This window comes from Cygnus olor, chromosome 8 (genome assembly GCF_009769625.2).
Source record: "Cygnus olor isolate bCygOlo1 chromosome 8, bCygOlo1.pri.v2, whole genome shotgun sequence".
NCBI lineage: Eukaryota > Metazoa > Chordata > Aves > Anseriformes > Anatidae > Cygnus > Cygnus olor.
In genome coordinates, this window is record NC_049176.1 from 27421969 (window position 1) to 27439649 (window position 17681).

Here is a 17681-nt window from a genome sequence, read left to right on the forward strand (position 1 = left end):
AAATACAGGACCAGGGGAATCCTGCAATTGCCACATGGCCCAGCCTAACCAGCGTCCTCTTCCCACCCACAGCAAATGTGAGAGGCTCCAGAAAGTCATGGCTGTCCCAATATTTTTAATGCAGAACAAGTTTCTTACTAACCATATTTGCTGGTCTCAATGCTGAGCAAGAAGGTTTCAAAGCCCACGAAGAAGGCAAACAGCCGGTGGCTGAACCCAAGCTGGATCACAAAGCAGCTCTTCCCCAGAAGAGAGAGAGCTGCCCCCGAACCACCCCTCCTTGAGCTTTTCTGAGGAAGTGCTGCAGAACTTCCATATAGGTTGCCCCTGGAAATGCTTTGGGGTAATAAGAGGAGCACAGCAACTACAACAAACCAGGATTTACCAACCCCAAATCAGTCCCGTTGAAATGTTAGATGCCTGTGATTTTCTAGTAAAAAAGTGCATCTCTATTTCATGTTCTGACTGAGGCTGGAAGCTTGAAAGTGAGAAATGTTTATCTAAAAAAACTCTCAGTCACTCCTCTGAGCTGTAGCACTGAGGTGATGCTTTACAGACATGGCAAAAGCAAGGCATCCGTCCTAGCCTGGCATGGAAAAGGAGGGGTTGTTAAATACAGCTCTAAAAATTTCCATGGTACCTGTTCCATTATGCAGAATTTTGCCATCTCATTCTAGGTAAAGCATGAGTCAGAACACAGCGAAGCTATTTTTAAAAGATCTGTCAGATCTATGGCTGTATCCCAGCTACAAATTAGAACAAACATTCACCATTTATACCAGCCATGGAGAGATGCTGAGTTACAGATCATAGGAGAGAGGAAAAGAGTGGACTGGGTTTTATTTTTAAAGATATGTGACCTGGGATGGTGGTGGGGAGAACAGTGCCTGATGTTTATTTTGGGCCTAGAACAGTAGGAACACTCACAGTAAATACGTGTTTTCCTCAGATTCAATGTTTTAGACACAGATGAGATTTTTTTTTCCAAAGGAGCAGAGAAAGAACACAGCTTTCTTAAATTTCAATGGCACATCCACATCGCTATCCTGCGGCCTGCTTTGAAGGCCTGGCTGGCAAAGGAGCGAACCGAGCAGCGAGCAGATCCCGAGTCATCCCGCAGCCTCCCAGCAGTGGCTGCAGCTCTTGGTTTTCTTCTGCCCAACTCCAAGGCTGCCATGGATCCCTCCACACACCTTTATTCCTTGCTAACCGAACGCAGTGCAATGCATCCCAGCCCCGTGGCTGCTTGTGGAGCTGCCACTCCAAAACCACACAGCCCCAAGGCAAACACACTTTGCATGTGCCCTGGTCCCCCACGAGTGCCCAGGCTGGTTGGAAGGACAGCTACACCGCCACAGGAACACTGATTTTTCCCCACAAACCCCAACATATCCACTGCAGTTCCCTCACCATTACTCTCTCCACCCTGACCTTCATGGTTTGAACGCAGCGCAGGAGGTGGCCCGGATGGTGGCTCCCCAGACGTGTCACCCCAACACCAGGCCCCACAGGAAGCATCCCAGCTGCGTCAGCACAGAGCCTTCAAAGCAGCTGCCGAAACAACCCGCAGACGTGCTTTACACACCGACACCACCTTCTCCTGCCCACGGACATCAGGAACGTGAAGATGTGTCAGAGGGAAGTGCTCAGGAGGACCCATGAAAGTGTCCCACAGACGGTGGCCACAAGCTAGAAGCACGGCGCTCCTGTCCCCTCACGCTGCTGACCGGGGCTGCTCAGGCCAGAGCTTCCAGAGCAGGAGGACAGCAGCATGGGAGGTGACAGTGCAGGAAGCACCCCGCCACGTCCAGCATTTCCTGGTGCTGAGGCTTCACGGTGTGCAGAGGTACTCGTCGGACCAGCTAGTGCAATGCTGGATGCCGTCGCGGCACAGCGACCTGGGCACGCAGGCGCAGTACTCGTAGAACACGGGGCTGCAGCTCCACCACGCTGACCCGCACGGAGGGCAGGTGGCCACTGTGGGGGTGAGAAACCAGGAACAGAAATGCTGCTGCTGCTCTCACCAGGAGCCTCCTTCCTAATGCTGGCAGCTACTGAAAAGCCACCAGTGATGACCCCGAGTCTGTGAACCCACCAAAGAGACATTTTTATGACCTTCATGGCAGAGATGCCATCCTGAGAGGAACGGCCAGCTGTAATTCACTTGTTTAGCAGGCTACCCTAGACAAAGCTGGTGTTGCAGACAGGTCTCACTGGAGGTTCAAAACCTCAGGGGTGATTTAGGAAGAAAGCTGCTGCTCATTTTTGAGCAGAGGTGGATTTAGGTCACAGAGGCACACTCAGTCCCCCTTGGTCTTCGGGACATACCTGACTCCTGACCAATGACCAAAGGCCAGTTTTGAATGATTGCTACTGCCTACAGCTATGCATCAAGATGGAACTGCTCCATGCTCAGCAAGTCACAGTGAAGGAACAACTTTTGGGGCTGGAGCAAAGAATCATCAAATCATTTAGGTTGGGAAAGACCTTAAAGACTGTCAACTCCAACCATCAACCTGACCTACCAAGTCCCATCACTACACTGTGTCCTTTAGTGCCATGTCCATAGAGCCATAGAACCATTCAGGCTGGAAAAGGCCTTCAAAGCATGGAGTCTCTCCCCTCTTGGCTGCCTCTGGTCTTTGGCAGCTGACGTGAGGGAACCCACGTGGTTCTCATGACCTAGCCCAGCCATTTTGTGTCTCAGAGGAGGACAAAAGCCTCCAAGCGTTCCCAGCAGCAGCAGTAAGCACCACTCCTGTAAAACCTCTTCGATCTATCATCAGACCAGGCCCTTTGCTAACAGTAGCCAGAAGGCAGACTTACAGCTCCCCATCTCGTCGGAACAGTCCCCGCAGTCGTTCATCCCATTGCATCTCTTGTCAGCATAGACCCAGTGTGCAGGGTTACCGCAGCGGAAAACCAGGTAGGCCGGGAGGCTGCGGGGCAGGTCGCCTGCAAGGGCAGAGACAGAGCCCGTGCTGAGCTCTTGGGGCACAGCTGTGCCTGCTGAAACAGGGACAGGCAGCTAACGAAGTGGTTAATTTATTGCCCAGTTGGTGAGACAGGTCTTCAGAGCACAGCAGGAAGAGCAGGGTAGGAAGATCTCAACAAAACTGCTCACCACAGAGTTCCTCCTGCTCATCCTCTCCGTCTCTGCAGTTGGTGGTTCCATCACAGACCTGGCTGGCTGGGATGCAAGTCACTCTGTCGTCACACAAGAAGCCTGTCCGGTTATTGGAGGCTGCACAGAGGCGGTTCGCTGAAGGGCAAGCAAGAGACGATATTTTCTGACAGTCTCATGCTCACAGATGGTATGGGGAGCAAATCAAGGAGAAGATTTCAGAATCAAATGGGGGAATTCAGAAATTTATTTGTCATCTGGAAATAACCAGGGCCCAGAACCAATCTCCAGTGTCCTCATGGTGGGTGCCAGCAGCTTGAAATTGTGCCACCCGGAGTTTCCACAGCCAAGGAACAGCTCACGGCCACCCCTCTCAGCCCCTTTCCTTCTCCCCACCACCGTTCCCCTCAGCACCGCTTTCCACCTCCGCCATGGGGCCAATGACGACACTCATGGGACTGACCTGGGGAGTGTGGTGGGAGCCCCAGCGCCACTGCCAGGCCCACGATGGCCGCCGTGGCAGCCAAGAGGAGCAGCACCAGCACGGTGACACAGACACACCTCGGCGGGCAGCACAGGCAGGCCCCATGCGGCCGGCAGCAGCCTGTCGGGAGGCAAAGGAGAGAGGTGAGGGGCTGGGGGAGCCAGGGGGGCTCCTGGGCTGGTGGGGAGCTGCTGAGGTATGGGTGAGACTCTCCTCTGCCACATCAGCAGTTGAGTTTTAATACCTGGGCTCAGGCATTTCCATCACCCAAGGGTGAATTATCAGCTCGAAATGGTGAGAACTGGCCGACAAGCAGCCCCTTTCCCTCCCCAAAGACATTGCAGGATACAACAGGCTGCAGCCTTCCAGGGAGCCCAGCCTTCAGAAGGTTACCGACATAAATCAAGCAAAATCAGGAAGTTAAAGGCCAAAACCACAGCCATTGCAACACAGAGCAGCACACGTACAAGCTGACCAGCTGCCTCAACCTTGGCAACGCCGGTGCTGTGCGTCTAAACCCAGCGGTAACTTTTCTCAGATTCCTCTGTATTCCCAGACAGACAGGAAAAAATGAACGTGGTCATCTGAGAAACACACATGCTTGCGTAAGTGTTCACTTAAGACAACCCTGCGTGACTAACTGGATTTTGGTGTTTCTGAACATAAAGAGCCTTGATGAAAAAGTTAGGATTTCTTAGCTGTGCCTCACACTCACTCAATTGCTGTGTGTTGTACGAAGGCAAAGACACACCCCTTGCTCAGCCACAAAGGGATCCAGGCTGCAGTAACCAACGCCTCCATCAGGCATGAGCAGGAATCAAAGGCAGGACATCTCAGTTTAAAGGATAAGTGGTGAATTACAGGGTGCCTGTGTCTACAAGACAATGCCTTTGACCGAACAGACACGAGTATAAAATAAAGGCAGTGAGGAAATGCTGTTTCAAGCCAATCTGCAGGTTTACGGTTGATTGTATGTGATCTCACCTTCTCTTTCTTAATGTGGACAAAATTTGCTGAAGCTTAAGAAAAGAAAGCCTACAGAAATAGTTATAAGCCTCATCTGCAACAGAGGAATATTACATATCATGTTACTGTACCATAAGATTGCCAACACCAGGCCAACAAAAAGCAGCTGAAGTCTATTAATTTTATAGTCTGGATGTTTCACTACAGAGGGGGGAAAAATATCAGTCTCAACAGATCATAAATACTGCCTGTATTTTACATTGCCTAGATAGTTTCAGTTGATTTACAGTTCAATAACAAAAATGTTAAGCTTGGCATTACATTCATTACCTCTTTCTTCAGAGAAGGACTTTGCTGGATCAAAAGGAGCTACATCACCATTCCTCTAGAAGTAAAGGAACAAAACACTGCTTACAGAAGTGGCACATGATAACCATGCAACATATGCTTTTCTAGTTCTTCTACCATCTTACCCAGGAATTAATATGTAAATATGGATAGACATGGCAATAAATATTTTACATACAAACAAAAATTGCCTCAGTGGAAACCTGACCCAGATTTGGCTCACAAAGCGGTCAGATTACCTTTCAAATCTCCGTTTCCCATTTGTACATCAAGCGCTAACACAATAGAGAAGTATTGATATCAAGTGCTGGACTTGATACCCTTTTGTATCAAAGCAGGTAAAGTAGACATGACTAGGAAACTCGGAAGCCACTGATAGAGAAGTTAGACAAACAACGTTATCGAGAACAAGTGTATTTTAGGAAGCAGTCGCACATCAGATTTTTCCAGAGTGCAGGGCCATACCTGGGGGTGAGTTTTGTTCATTCCTCCTGGAGCTAGTGTCTTCACAACAGCTCAGCGGACCACAGGGACCTCTCTGCACCCCAAAACTCAGCCATGTTACCAGCGTACACTGGCTCTAACGTGAGCGATGTTACCAGGATACAAAATGCAACAGAGGAAGGAAAGCAAGGAGCGCAGTGCTGCCTGGGCACGCGTGCAGCAGAGGCCAGGGAAGACAGGCTGAGCACTTGCTCTGGTCAGAAGCAGGGTTTGCAGCTTGCTTCTCATTCCTCCCAGCTGATAAAGGACACAGAGACTTCTGATGCCAACAACCCCACTGCTGCTTCTGACACGCGTACAAGACGAACGCTCACCCCCCAGCTGACGCAGCTTCCATTTACCTTGGTGCCAGCCAGGAACCAGAGGACAGGAGTTGAAAAGGCCTGAGGAAAGGGAGTCGGATCACCTTCACCCAAAATTCTTTTCCCCACCTCTTTCCTAAAACAAAGCTGACACACTGGCCCCTGGCATTAGCCCAGACTCCTGAAAGACTATCAGGTCTCGGCAGAGCTGTGCAGGATACAGCCACCTGGAACAGCTTCCTCGCTTGGGCCATGAGCACAGGCAGAGCAAATCCTCCTGGGTCCTCTTTTATTCATGTACAGAAATTTTCAGGCCTACAGCAAACCTTTGCATGAAATAGATTGCAGCTTCTGAACTGGCTGCAGGCTTCAACACCGCACGCAGAGTGGATTTGCGATTTCGAGGACAAAATGCTGTGAGTCCACATTCCTCTTGCTTGCAGGAGGGTCCGCAGAACTCAAGCACCTCCAAATTGTTTCCACCCCGCAGGATTCTCCCTCCTAAGAACTAGTTAACCAGGGCTTGGAGAAGTTGGCAGCTGCATTGCCTAAAAGCTGTCCCCAAGAGAGTTTCACCAAGTGAATTGATGCAAAACAACAAATAATGCCCGATAACAGAGTAATGACTATTGCTACTTCCCTCTCCCTCCCCAAGCACACAACTCACTCGTGATTGCCTTGAGTTATTGGCTTCTTGGCAACAGCACGTGCCAGCCCTGCACTCACCTGCTCGCAGACCAGCCCGAGTTAAATACAGCCTTCCTCCTTCAGCACAGCAACACCTGTTTGTCCAAAGCAGAAGCTTCTCCCAGAAACGTATCATGGTTAAACTTTGTGCCAGAAAGCTCTCCTGGTTGGAGAGGAATTTGGGGTGAGAACACCAAACCCCGACTAGCACAGTCCGTGACTCTAGGCACTCACCACACCATGGAAGAATGAGACTAAGGGTTAAAACCTGTGTATCAAATTCCAGATCTTCTGCTTTTTAAAGGGGATGTTTAAGTTTCTAATCAGACTTGCTAAAGAATGAGCATTTTGAACCTTCAAAAAGTTTTAGGTGATAGTGAGCTTGGTAAGAGTCCCACGTACCAGGTCAAGCAGACTATATGCACATCCCACAAACCAATCCTTAACAAAAACATTTAATATGTGGAGTAAAACAATTCTTAGAGACAAATGTCCATAAGAACTGTCGTCTACCGCTGTTTGCTACAGCAAGATTATCAAGCTCAGCTGTAACCAAGCAGGTAGTTGGTTTCAGATCAGTTACACCACATCAGACCACTAGCCCCCTCCCCCCCCCCCCGAAAAGAAAGACTTGATGAGAAAGAGGTAACACACACAAGCAAGCCTTCTGAAGCGCAAAATACTTGCCAAAGATCAGAGTATTGAAAAGGAAATAAAGATGGGTATATTGAAAATGATGTGAGACATATGAGACCTTCGCTAATTCTATCACCCAAAACAAAAACCCTAAAACTCACACAGAAGTGCCATGGCTGCTTCTGCCAGTGGTGAATCGCACACGCTTGAGAGATGCCTTACTGATGTCAGGATGACTCTATTTAAAATCTGGTGCAAGTTCAATCGAACGCATGCCTAAAGAGAATATAAAATGCTTTCCTTCTGCAATTTCAATAATTTAAGGCCCTTCATTTAAATGGTGGTCTTGGGCAGAGATCAAATGCAAATTGCAGCCTCTGAAAATGAAGATGTCAGGAAGTTAAATGTTTCAAAAAAAATAAGTAGGAGAAGCCATTTTGCAAAGTCAAATGCCAAGATAGGTTAAATACTCCACTTAAACTAGAAATCTTGAGAAACAAGTTCAATTCTCGCAGCCTAGGCAGTATCCAATTTTACTAAAGAAAGCTGCTTTGACATGAGCTTACAAGCACAGCGCTTAACAAGTTCTTTAGGCTCTGGCTTACTTTGGAAACAGTAGTGCCAAGTGACAGATTGCTACAGGCACACAGTTTCCTGTGACCTAACTGAATCACCGGCTTCGCTGCACACATTACTTAGCTGAGGTGTCGTTATTAAACAGTGAACAAGAGACAAAACACATAAAACTTTATTTGATCCATTTGTAGTTTTCTCCCTTTGTTGTAGATGCATAGGCAGATACAATGCCAAATAAAAGCAGAAGTTGTTTAACTCAAACCTAGGAATGTAAGCAATAAAGTCAGACATTTTGAAACAGAAAGGAAAGTTTCACATTCATGAAATCAAGTCAACATAACAGAGGCCGTACTGTACACATTTAAAACAGGCCAATAGCCGTGTTTTCGTGAAGCTGTAACACTCGCTCTGCAACTACATGTAACAGGAAAGTAAAATACTGTAACAGACTCAAACATCTACACATTACTTATTCAGTTACAAAAAATGGGATTGCTAAAGTCTCTTCTGGAAAGGCAATCCAGAACAATGTAGTGCTAAGAATACGGGCAATCACTGAGCCCATACGTACAGATTTCTGAACACCCGTTCGCATACATCACATCTGATAGCGCCAGACGCAGAACAATGCCATTCTGTACTGGAGCAGGGCTGCGTACTGAGGTTTGCACTACGTGAGCAGAAATGCAGGTCTCAACTGAAGTACTACAGCAGAAAGGGATTTCCCACCGCTGTTAGGCAAGTAACAGTGTTCTGAAAACATCGCAACTGATTTTCACGACAGTCAAGTCTGAGGCCTTTGCATTAATGCCACCCACACACAGGTACACGCCGATGGCTGCTGACACTCAGATTTCTGGGCCACAACACTGCTCACGGAAGAAAATTTAACATCGAGAGGTACCAGTAATTTAAAACTTCAGCTTACAATTTCTGTACGTTGATACAAGCCTGCTTAAAACAAACCTCTCAGTGCTCTTAAGCCTCATTGAGGGAAAATCTGCTTAAATGCATCTAGGCAGTGGTTTCCAGCAGCGCTGTATAGGCAACAATGCACATTCCTGCTTAATGGCCCCTGCAAGGCTGCATCATCTGCAGTTACACAACCATCAGCATCACAGCCAGATCAGGCATGGCTATTGAACCGGTTGTAACAGAAAGGGAACAATATATTGTATTCTCCAGAATATCAACCATTTCCACCAAATTCAGAACCTGGAGAAATTTTGTTTCTGCTTTTAAACCTTTACAGGAGTTCTGTATAATCAACAAAACACTGAGTGGGAGACCATGCGTTCTAGCCAGTTCTCAGATACTTACAAACAGACCTTTAAACAAATCACACATCCACGAATTGTGAATACTAAGGGAGCTAGCGATAGTAATCTCAAAGAAAAAAACAGCTAAAATGTATTAGAAACATGAGGGACACTGTTAGTTGTCGTGTTAGTGAATCACATCGCAAGATCAGGTCACCCTGCCCATGAGAGGAATGCTACAGACAGGCTTTCGTGCTGAACATACTGTAGTCAATAATCAACCGTAGCAAAAAGCTATGTAGGCAACATTTTCTATACAGTCATTTTTATTTGTCTGTTCTCATTTCTCAGGAATCAACTTGTTTCTGTAAATGAAGTTACAAGACTAGAGTAGTTAATCAAGAGTGGAAAGCAGATTTTCTTCAGAAAACACAGGCTCTAACTTTACAAGCAATTTAAGACATAAAGGATAAAGTTTGACAAAATAATTGACCACGTGTTGTGTGTGAAAGGGTATGTCCACAAGTTTTAGCAGTTTCCATCTTTCACAAACTGAGTTCTAGCCTATAGTACCTCACAAATGCTTTCCATCGTGGATATTGCCACACTGTAGAAAAAATATATTTATTTTTGCAGAAAGGGTTGTTTGTGCATGGACATTAACAAGTACAAAAAAAATCAGCAGATAATTTTATAATATTTTCTCTTAACTACAACAGAAAGTGCAACACTAAAAAGGCATCTTCTGCCTACTTAAAATTTCTTATACCTTTACAAAGCTAACTCTGAATGTACACGTTACATCCTAGAACACACAAATAAGTTTGAAAGTGTCATGGCAGAAGTATGGAAAGCATGCTTACAGCTTTTGTAAGCAAGACACATAGCAAACACCAGTGGAAAGTGATCATGTCTGGAAACAAATTCAAGGTGTCTGAATCTTCTTCACTACTACCTGAAAACAAAATCCCATGACATTTGTTGATTCTGTAACTTTATTTGCATTTAAAGACTGGCTGCTAAACTTCTTATCTGAAGAACCACCACAAACAATCAGGAGTTTCTAGCACTGTCAGAATTAGTCTGTTCATTCCAATGGAGGCTTATTTAAATTGCTGATTGAGCCAGATTAACTTTTGTAGGAAGAGGTCCTGCTTCTTCATGTTCCTCGGTCTTGCATCTAACCACAACAAGTGCAGAGGATGGATATCTGCTCAGTTTTTGTTCATTCATGTATTCCAGATCTCCGTAGATGCTCAGCTTCTGAAATATTTAAACAGATTACTTTTAGACAAAGGCTCTTGATACTGTGAATAAAATGCATTTCGTTATGCAACTACATTCTTGGTTTTGATATCTGCAGCCCTTCAACACAAGTTAGCCCAGACTCTCTGCATCAGCTGAAATTCATGACAAACTATATTTGAGGGCAAATAAATGTATTAAATCTGCCAGAATAATAGCGGATGTAGTGCTTGCGTACCAGCCTCTTCAGTTTGCAAATACTGCAAGTCTTGCTTATTTCAGAAGCACAGTTATCTCTCTGGGCACTAGGCACACTAGCTCAGTTGGTTCCCCTCTGATCAGACTCTGTGGTGACTTCTGTTCTCGCTGGTGATCCTCCTGAACAACAGCCATACTGGGTTCCACCCACACCATCCAACCCTCAGCAGAGAAACAAACAGAGGCTGCTTTCCAGTTAAAAGCAACCTAAAAGTTAAGAGGGCAGGGCTACAAGCCAAAAGACATCGCACCCGGTCCTACTGAGTAAGGCTCAAAGCATCTATTGGCCACAGGAGTGAGCAAAAATTGTTCAGATATAAAATCATCATATAAACAATAAAATCTGTTTGCTAACCACATTTGCAAAATGAACTTCTTCCAACTGACCCCTCCCCCATATGTGTTTATCGGCCTGTAGAAAGCTGTAACATAAAAGCAATATCATGAATAAATTCAAAGTATTTTACATTATAAGGTAGGGTTACCTCAGATGGAACGTACTGCTCCACAGCTGTAGCTACTGTTGCACAACAAATCCAGAGCAGCACCAACACTGACAGGACAAGCGTAGTGGTTAAAATCCAACTGGAATTTCTGTAATGAAAACAAAGTTACTAGATTTGATATATTGAATATCAAAGTATGGACCTAAAAAGTTCTGCTCAATTTTGACCGTATGTCCTGTGGATTCACTAGTCTCCTTCAGACTTCTGGGTATACAGTTTAGCCTCCAACACCTATTTAGTATCTGACTTGAAAGACACTGAGACTTGTTGGATTCTGTTTACTGGGCCCTAAGCATCCTCCCGCTCACAATTTCAACAGGTGCAGTTCACTGATCCTTCGTATCTACACTTTAAAGGAAAAAGTCATCAGTGAGTAAGGGAAGAAAGAACCAACACACTGATCTTCAGCAAAGCTTAAAGATACAGTGGGCATTTTCAGCCTAGACGTGAGACACAACAGTGTCTTTCATATCAGAAAATCCCAAAACAAAATAAAAATGCTTTGCCCTAAAACATTATCAGAGGTAAAGAACAGGCAAAACACAGAACTGATTAAGCAGTTTGCAGAACATACTCAAAAAAAAAAGTTTAGGAAACAGTCAGCATTATGTTCCACACTCAAAGCATAGGAAATCATCAACGTTCTGATCAACCGAAATGTGAAAGAGGATCAAAGTTGGCAGACTAGCTCACAAATAACATTGGGCTAGCACAGAAGGTAGCGATAACAGAAGGTCAGATACACAAATTTAACTGCTGGGCATCCTGAAGCTAACGGACTCGCAGCGCTGAGACACTGCAGCAGTGCCACCACGCACAGGTAGGAGCCACCACTACGCTCCGTACGAGGTATGGTACATGACATACATACATGGAAAGACACTTGAAAAGGCTGTCGCTTCCGTGCTCTTCAAAGAGCCCTCGGTACATCTGCGAACTTCCTGGGCGTAGGTCTGCTGAAACAGATCAGCAGAAACAGCTGTCAGAAAAGCAATAGAAGTAGGAGAAGCCCCAAACTTTATACAGTTTGTTGATGCAGAGAACATAAAAGGAAGCTTTTAAAATGGCCCTAGCTTGCATGTTTCTATTTCCAGCAGTCTGGTTTCTACCACAGACTTTGCTAAGGGTGCATAGTGCAGTATACGTCCCAATTATATTTTAGCTTTCTAAAAATTTGCTTTCATGTGCCACCTGCAATTTCTTTTTTTTTTTTTTTTTCTCCTCTCTTTGCATGACATGGAACATTTGCATTTGCTCTTCCAAATCACAAGGAACAACTTACCGGCTGTTTTACTCAGCGATAAGGATCCTCTTGCGTCTCCAGTTTCCTGTTCGAGTTGTGGAACATACTGTACTTCTGGCTTTGACTAAAACAAAATCAGGGGTTAGGAGATCCTGCTAGCAAGCTCCCATTAATCTTAATCATACACATTTTCAAAATTATTAGGGAAGTTAACCTTAAGACATACACCATTCACTTTTTTTTTTTTCCTTTTACCAGCACTAAAGGTGGCAAAATACTATTGCGAACTAAACACTTCTGACAGTACTCCGTTTTTTTTTCCTAAGACTGGAAGGAGCGGAATTATATTTTTAGTAGCTAGGACACCTTAATCCTAATGAAAAAAAGACAAGCACCTGGAATATGACAATTTTTCCATCATCTGCTTGAAGGTAGAAAGTCCACGAGGATGTTATGAAGCTCTGAGCTGAGTCCATCATGTCACTCCAGAATGATCTCACCAGTGTCAGAGGAAAGAGGAGATGAATTCTTGGCATCAGGGACATTAACTGCAAATACATCAGCCGGTTTTCCGTTTGTTTTTGTATGAAAAGGCCAGAAGTCATGTTCATGCTCACCCCCAGCCCCATGTCAGTATTTCAGTCCTTAGGAAGATCTGTCTTCCGTTTGAAGAAGTTTAAAAAAGAGAAGACATGCCGAACAGAAAACAAGTAGGTGGTATTTGAAAAACATGTCATCTACTTACTTGCTCTTGCCTTAACTCAGCAAATGGCAATTGGTTCTGGCATCCAAGATGGCAAGCATATTGTTCATCAGATTGGGAGTATGCCTCGGTACAAGCTGCAAGGAAGAAGTTCCCCAAATGAGAAGATAAATTCTGCATTTTAGTTAAGAAAACATTTTCAGCATAAGTTGGATCAGAAACAAAGCAGCAGTTAAAAGACTGACAATCCTTTCTGTAGGGAAAGACGTGGCAATCATTCCACGGTTAGCGTTTGCTGTGAGGTCTAACGAAGGTTATGGAACCAGAGCTGACACACACGACATATCTGAAAACCGAACGCAGTCAGAGCAGCTGATCAGAAATGTTATTCTGGACAAACTCAGGGTTGCAACTTTTCATTGATCCTCTTCCTACTACTGTATTTTTTCATGTACAGATCACATGAAATACATATATATATTGTAACCTCAGCGAACAGAGCTAAAAGACAACTAAAAGAATAGAGGAAGCCTAGGTTGACTAAATCCCTTAGAGGTAACAGCAGAAGTCCAGGAAAGTCCAACAGCAGAATCACAGGAAAACGAAAGGAGCATTCTCCTTCGAAAACCGTGTTGAAAATATTACTATTTATTTTTAAACAAAAAATGAAGCCAATTCTTCATTTTATAGGCATCTTCTAGTTATTGTTCACCAGAGATCATAAAGACCAAGAAATTGAAATTATTCCCATTTATACACGGAGAAACCAGGCAGACAACCTACGGGCACAGCTCTTTCACAAAATACTAGAGCTCAGATGGACAATGTCGCAGCACTGCTTGAACTAAGGACTCAAACCGAGCAGCGACACAGACAGTAGCTTTCTGAATTTCCCCACAGGAACACACGCACCACCAAAGGCCAAAACACTGGCAACAAGCACGGCCTCAGCAGCTAAACCTTGGAGTACGCAGCTCACAGCACCTGAACAGCAATTCCATGGCGAAAGTGCCACCAAACTAGTAGACAGAAAGAGACATCAAAAGACAGAACTGAGCAGCTCAGCCAAGATGCATCTTGCCAAGCACAGAATAATTAGTCAGGGTACCAACCAGAGTAACAGATTACAGAACATAAGCCAGCAAAAGACAACAGCCTCAGGAAGGAGAGTTAAATCAGAAAGTAAGCAACTGTTCAATTACCTCTACATGTGCTTTATTGCTACATCACCCTTTTTATGGCACTCTTTCTTGCATGGTTTGACAACTAGGCTGACATGCTGTATCACAGCTATACACAGTCTATGACAGACTCGAGCATTAGCCCATTTCTGGAGTATTTAATACAGTTTTGTATCACATTAACATCTTTGCACGTCAGGCTTTCTACTTGCAGACCTTACATCAGCTCCCTGAGACAGCCACCAGCCCTCTGGTTTTTATGAGCTACTGGGAAGACAAAAGCCTCCTTTGAGCACTGACTCGGTGCCTAATTATATTTGAAATATAGAGGGGACCTACCAGCTTTCCTGCTCTGGGTGGTTATGTCCCACTTAATCTGAGTAAAACTGTTCATCAGCTGCCTTACTGGATAAGTTCTACACAAAAATAGTACTTTTTGGCCTGTAGTATACATATTTCACCTTCACCATGAGATTTTTGCTCTGACGCGGATCTGAGACAATTAGTCAGAAGTATTTAACGGTCTATTTCAAACAAAACATACCTGTTCCTGAGGGTTTAGCCCAGACCACCCGTTACAAAGCAGACAGTACGTTACGATCTGTGTTCTTACTCCAACTGAACAATTCACTTTCACAAACAAATTTGTTAGGAATTGTACATGGGCCTGATGTTGCGCAGAGTTAGGAAAGGAAAAGTGTTGAGTGGATTCTTTTTCCAGCCACTTTTTGCTTTCCATGACAAAAATTTTAAACTGAATTTAAATATTTGTAACTTATTTACAACTGATTAAATTTAAGAAATTCAGGAAAACGGTAACACTATGGATCATGGAAGAAGAAAGTTGATGAGAACATACAACCCTCCAAGAAGATCTTCTCATCTTCTATACATAACCTTCAAGAAGTTGTTAAACAAAACCAAGAAGCAACTGAAAAAATCCCACCAATTTAATGATGTTCCTGCTCTTCCCTCCGTGCATCTCCACGCTACGGGATGTTAAAGGAGATGTTAAAGGAGTACCAAATTCTTACCGGAATCGCATTCCAGTTTGGTTCGATTCAGATCGATGCCATCATCCACAAACTGGCAAATGGAAAACAGTCTGCAGCCTCGCTGGCACGCATACAGTTCCTCTTCCTGGGAAGGCACAAGAGAAGATTGCATTCCTCCATTCAAGAAAAAAATGCAAAAAAACAATTTTTTTCTTTTTTTTTTAGAAGCGCTATGAAAAGCCCCACACTAGAACACCGTCCTTCCTCCCTTCACTGGACCTAGAAGTCAGCTAAGCTGGCAGTCTGGATAACCTGAAATAAAACCAAGCTACAGCTCTTTATGGCTGTAACATAGCTATTGATTTATTTCAGACAGAGCTCTCTATCCTGCGGTAAGCCAGACCTGGAACAGCAAATCCGATTTTGCAATGCCAGTCCTACAACTCACAACAAAGTTACGACGCATTTTTGAAAAAGTGTTGGCTTTAAAAATAAGACATACCGCTGTAAAAGATTTACTGACATTCAACCATGGAACGAGTACAGTCCTCCATCGTGCAACTTCAGTACGGAACCCAACAGGTGAGGACAAAAAAAATGATTTTTTTGTCAGCGTATTACAATATATCCACCAGACTAGTTAGAAGGACAACAGATTTGTTGAAATAAAACATTAACTTCTGACTGTCTTCTGTAGCAATACCACGGTTAACTACGTATGCGCACTTCCCACAACCGATGCTCTCCCGTTGCAGGGTTACAGCCAGCCTCCTCCACCTGAGCGCTCCTACTTCAGATCACGAATCAGACCCATCCCAGCTCTCAGCTACACAGCCACTCACATGATTGCTCCCAGTTGCTTTGCAGGTGGTACACAGGCTCTGAATTAACCTAACGAAAATAAACAGACCACACCTTACTGCATAACCCATTGTGAACAAACCGGCCATTGTTTGAGAGCACAAGTTCATGTGCTTCAACGGCAGAAAAGTCGAAAACGGAACACAGAACAAAACTCAGTTCTAACAGCACAGGAGGGTGGCTCAAACAGTTACACTGGTGCCAAAACCACATTCTATAATTCGATATCCAACCAAAGCTAGCTTTAAAAACATTTCTGTGGCAGTCTTCCACAAAAAGTCTTAGTGAAAATTGACTTATTCTCCAACGTTAACGCAACCAATTTCCTTCTACTCAACTGATAGCTTTGTGACAAGCAGAACAAAGACTAATTGGAAATATTTTAGGATAATGCTTAGTCCTAATTTCCCAGATTTAGCTCCTTCTCCTCCCTATCATTGCACGGAGGCACCAAAGCATATGACACGCACAGATCTAGTGTTACCTGTACGCCACACAACTCCCTGCTACTTCCCTCTGTGGAGATACCAGCATCAGCTGCTGTGTGAAAAAAGCCAATTTTAGTTTCACATGAAAGTGAACAGAGCCCTGTTACCTAATATTATCACTACTTTCATTTGCCTGCTGCCCTCAAGTGAAGTCTCAAAGCCAATGTAAGAACGCCCCTCATTCAGAGCTCAAAATTGCTATACAGCTGCAGCTGATAACGCAATATATTGCCAGTGAAAAACAAAACGGGGGAGATGAGGTCACGGTAACAGCTTTTCCATGTTCACACCAGCGGTTCTGAGCTGCACGAACCTTTGAACCAACAGTGAACTCTGCAGTAGGCAGCTGTATTCTCGCTAGATATCATTCCACTGTCTCATCATGAGACGGAAGAAATTCTGTGCAAGGAAATCCGAACAGGCTGAAGGTTCCGCCAGGCTACTCCCTGGCCATCGGTTCTGCTTCATCCTTCAGAATGTAAGTGTCACCCAGGCATCCTGGCTCGGGGTCCTTGGCACTGTTCTAGTTAAAAGATGCAGCAGCCTAAGCCGAATGACAGCTGCCTCTTTAGGAACAGGAGGAGAAGAGAGGGACCTCTCCCCACACCCACAGAACGCAGAACCTGAAAAAAGCATTTTTTCTTGTCCTGGCTTGTGAGGAAAAAAAAGTCACATTATGGACATTTAAGCACATGCTGTCTACATAAAAATTCTGTTTATTTTAGACATAAAACAACCGAATATATTGATGCTCATAAACTCCTCATCACATTTCCTTCTGCGCTTACTGTGCCACATATTTCTTGTTTTACAAGAGCCCGCCGGACGCGCCTTCAGCGGGAACACACTGAAATAAGGCTGAGCCCCACTGCTCACACCGCCATACCAATTTCACCGGCAGCACAGCCCCCGGAGCCCCCAGGAGGCCGAGCAGGAGGAGCCCCGAGGCTTCCCCACATTTATCGCTGCCACCACACGGCGGGGCCCGCCCGTACCTTGGGGTAGGTGTGCAGGGAGTAGGTAAGCTGGCAGGCGCGGTGGCAGGACGCCGTGTTGCCCAGCACGGAGTCGAAAGCCTCGGACGAGGCGGCGGCGGCGGCGGCAGGCACGGCCCGGGCCTGGCGGCCGGCGGCCAGCAGCAGGAGCAGGCCGAGGGGCAGGCTGAGGGGCAGCGCCGCCATCTTCCTCCTCCCTCACCGCCCCGCCGACGGGACCAGCCCGCCGGCCTCTCGCGAGATTATCCCCGCCTCCTCCTCCTCCTCCTCGCGCAGCCTGCTGGGAGATGTAGTCCTCTCGGCGGCTTGGCCCCGGCCAC

At 45.4% G+C, this 17681-nt stretch overlaps 2 protein-coding genes across 4 annotated transcripts; both read right to left on the minus strand.

Annotated features, from left to right (window-relative positions):
- Positions 1-833: 833 nt before the first annotated feature.
- Positions 834-5655, minus strand: LDLRAD1 (low density lipoprotein receptor class A domain containing 1). The gene is made up of 6 exons (XM_040565039.1): positions 5388-5655; positions 4905-4959; positions 3588-3728; positions 3125-3262; positions 2827-2955; positions 834-1977 (listed from the first exon to the last, which is right to left on the minus strand). Exons 1-6 carry the CDS (start codon positions 5406-5408, stop codon positions 1832-1834), a joined length of 630 nt encoding a protein of 209 aa, XP_040420973.1. The 5' UTR covers positions 5409-5655; the 3' UTR covers positions 834-1831.
- Positions 5656-9201: 3546 nt separating this feature from the next.
- On the minus strand, positions 9202-17635 carry TMEM59 (transmembrane protein 59). 3 transcript variants are annotated; one of them, XM_040565002.1, is made up of 9 exons: positions 16363-16413; positions 15860-15908; positions 15057-15162; positions 12884-12978; positions 12534-12686; positions 12178-12262; positions 11767-11851; positions 10875-10983; positions 9202-10149 (listed from the first exon to the last, which is right to left on the minus strand). In XM_040565002.1, exons 1-9 carry the CDS (start codon positions 16410-16412, stop codon positions 9994-9996), a joined length of 888 nt encoding a protein of 295 aa, XP_040420936.1. In that variant the 5' UTR covers position 16413; the 3' UTR covers positions 9202-9993. The 3 variants fall into 3 exon arrangements, with proteins under 3 accessions (XP_040420936.1, XP_040420934.1, XP_040420935.1); XM_040565000.1 differs by lacking the exons at positions 15860-15908; positions 16363-16413 and adding an exon at positions 17362-17635; XM_040565001.1 differs by lacking the exons at positions 15860-15908; positions 16363-16413 and adding an exon at positions 17362-17599 and having other exon boundaries at positions 11767-11848.
- Between the last annotated feature and the right edge of the window lie 46 nt (positions 17636-17681).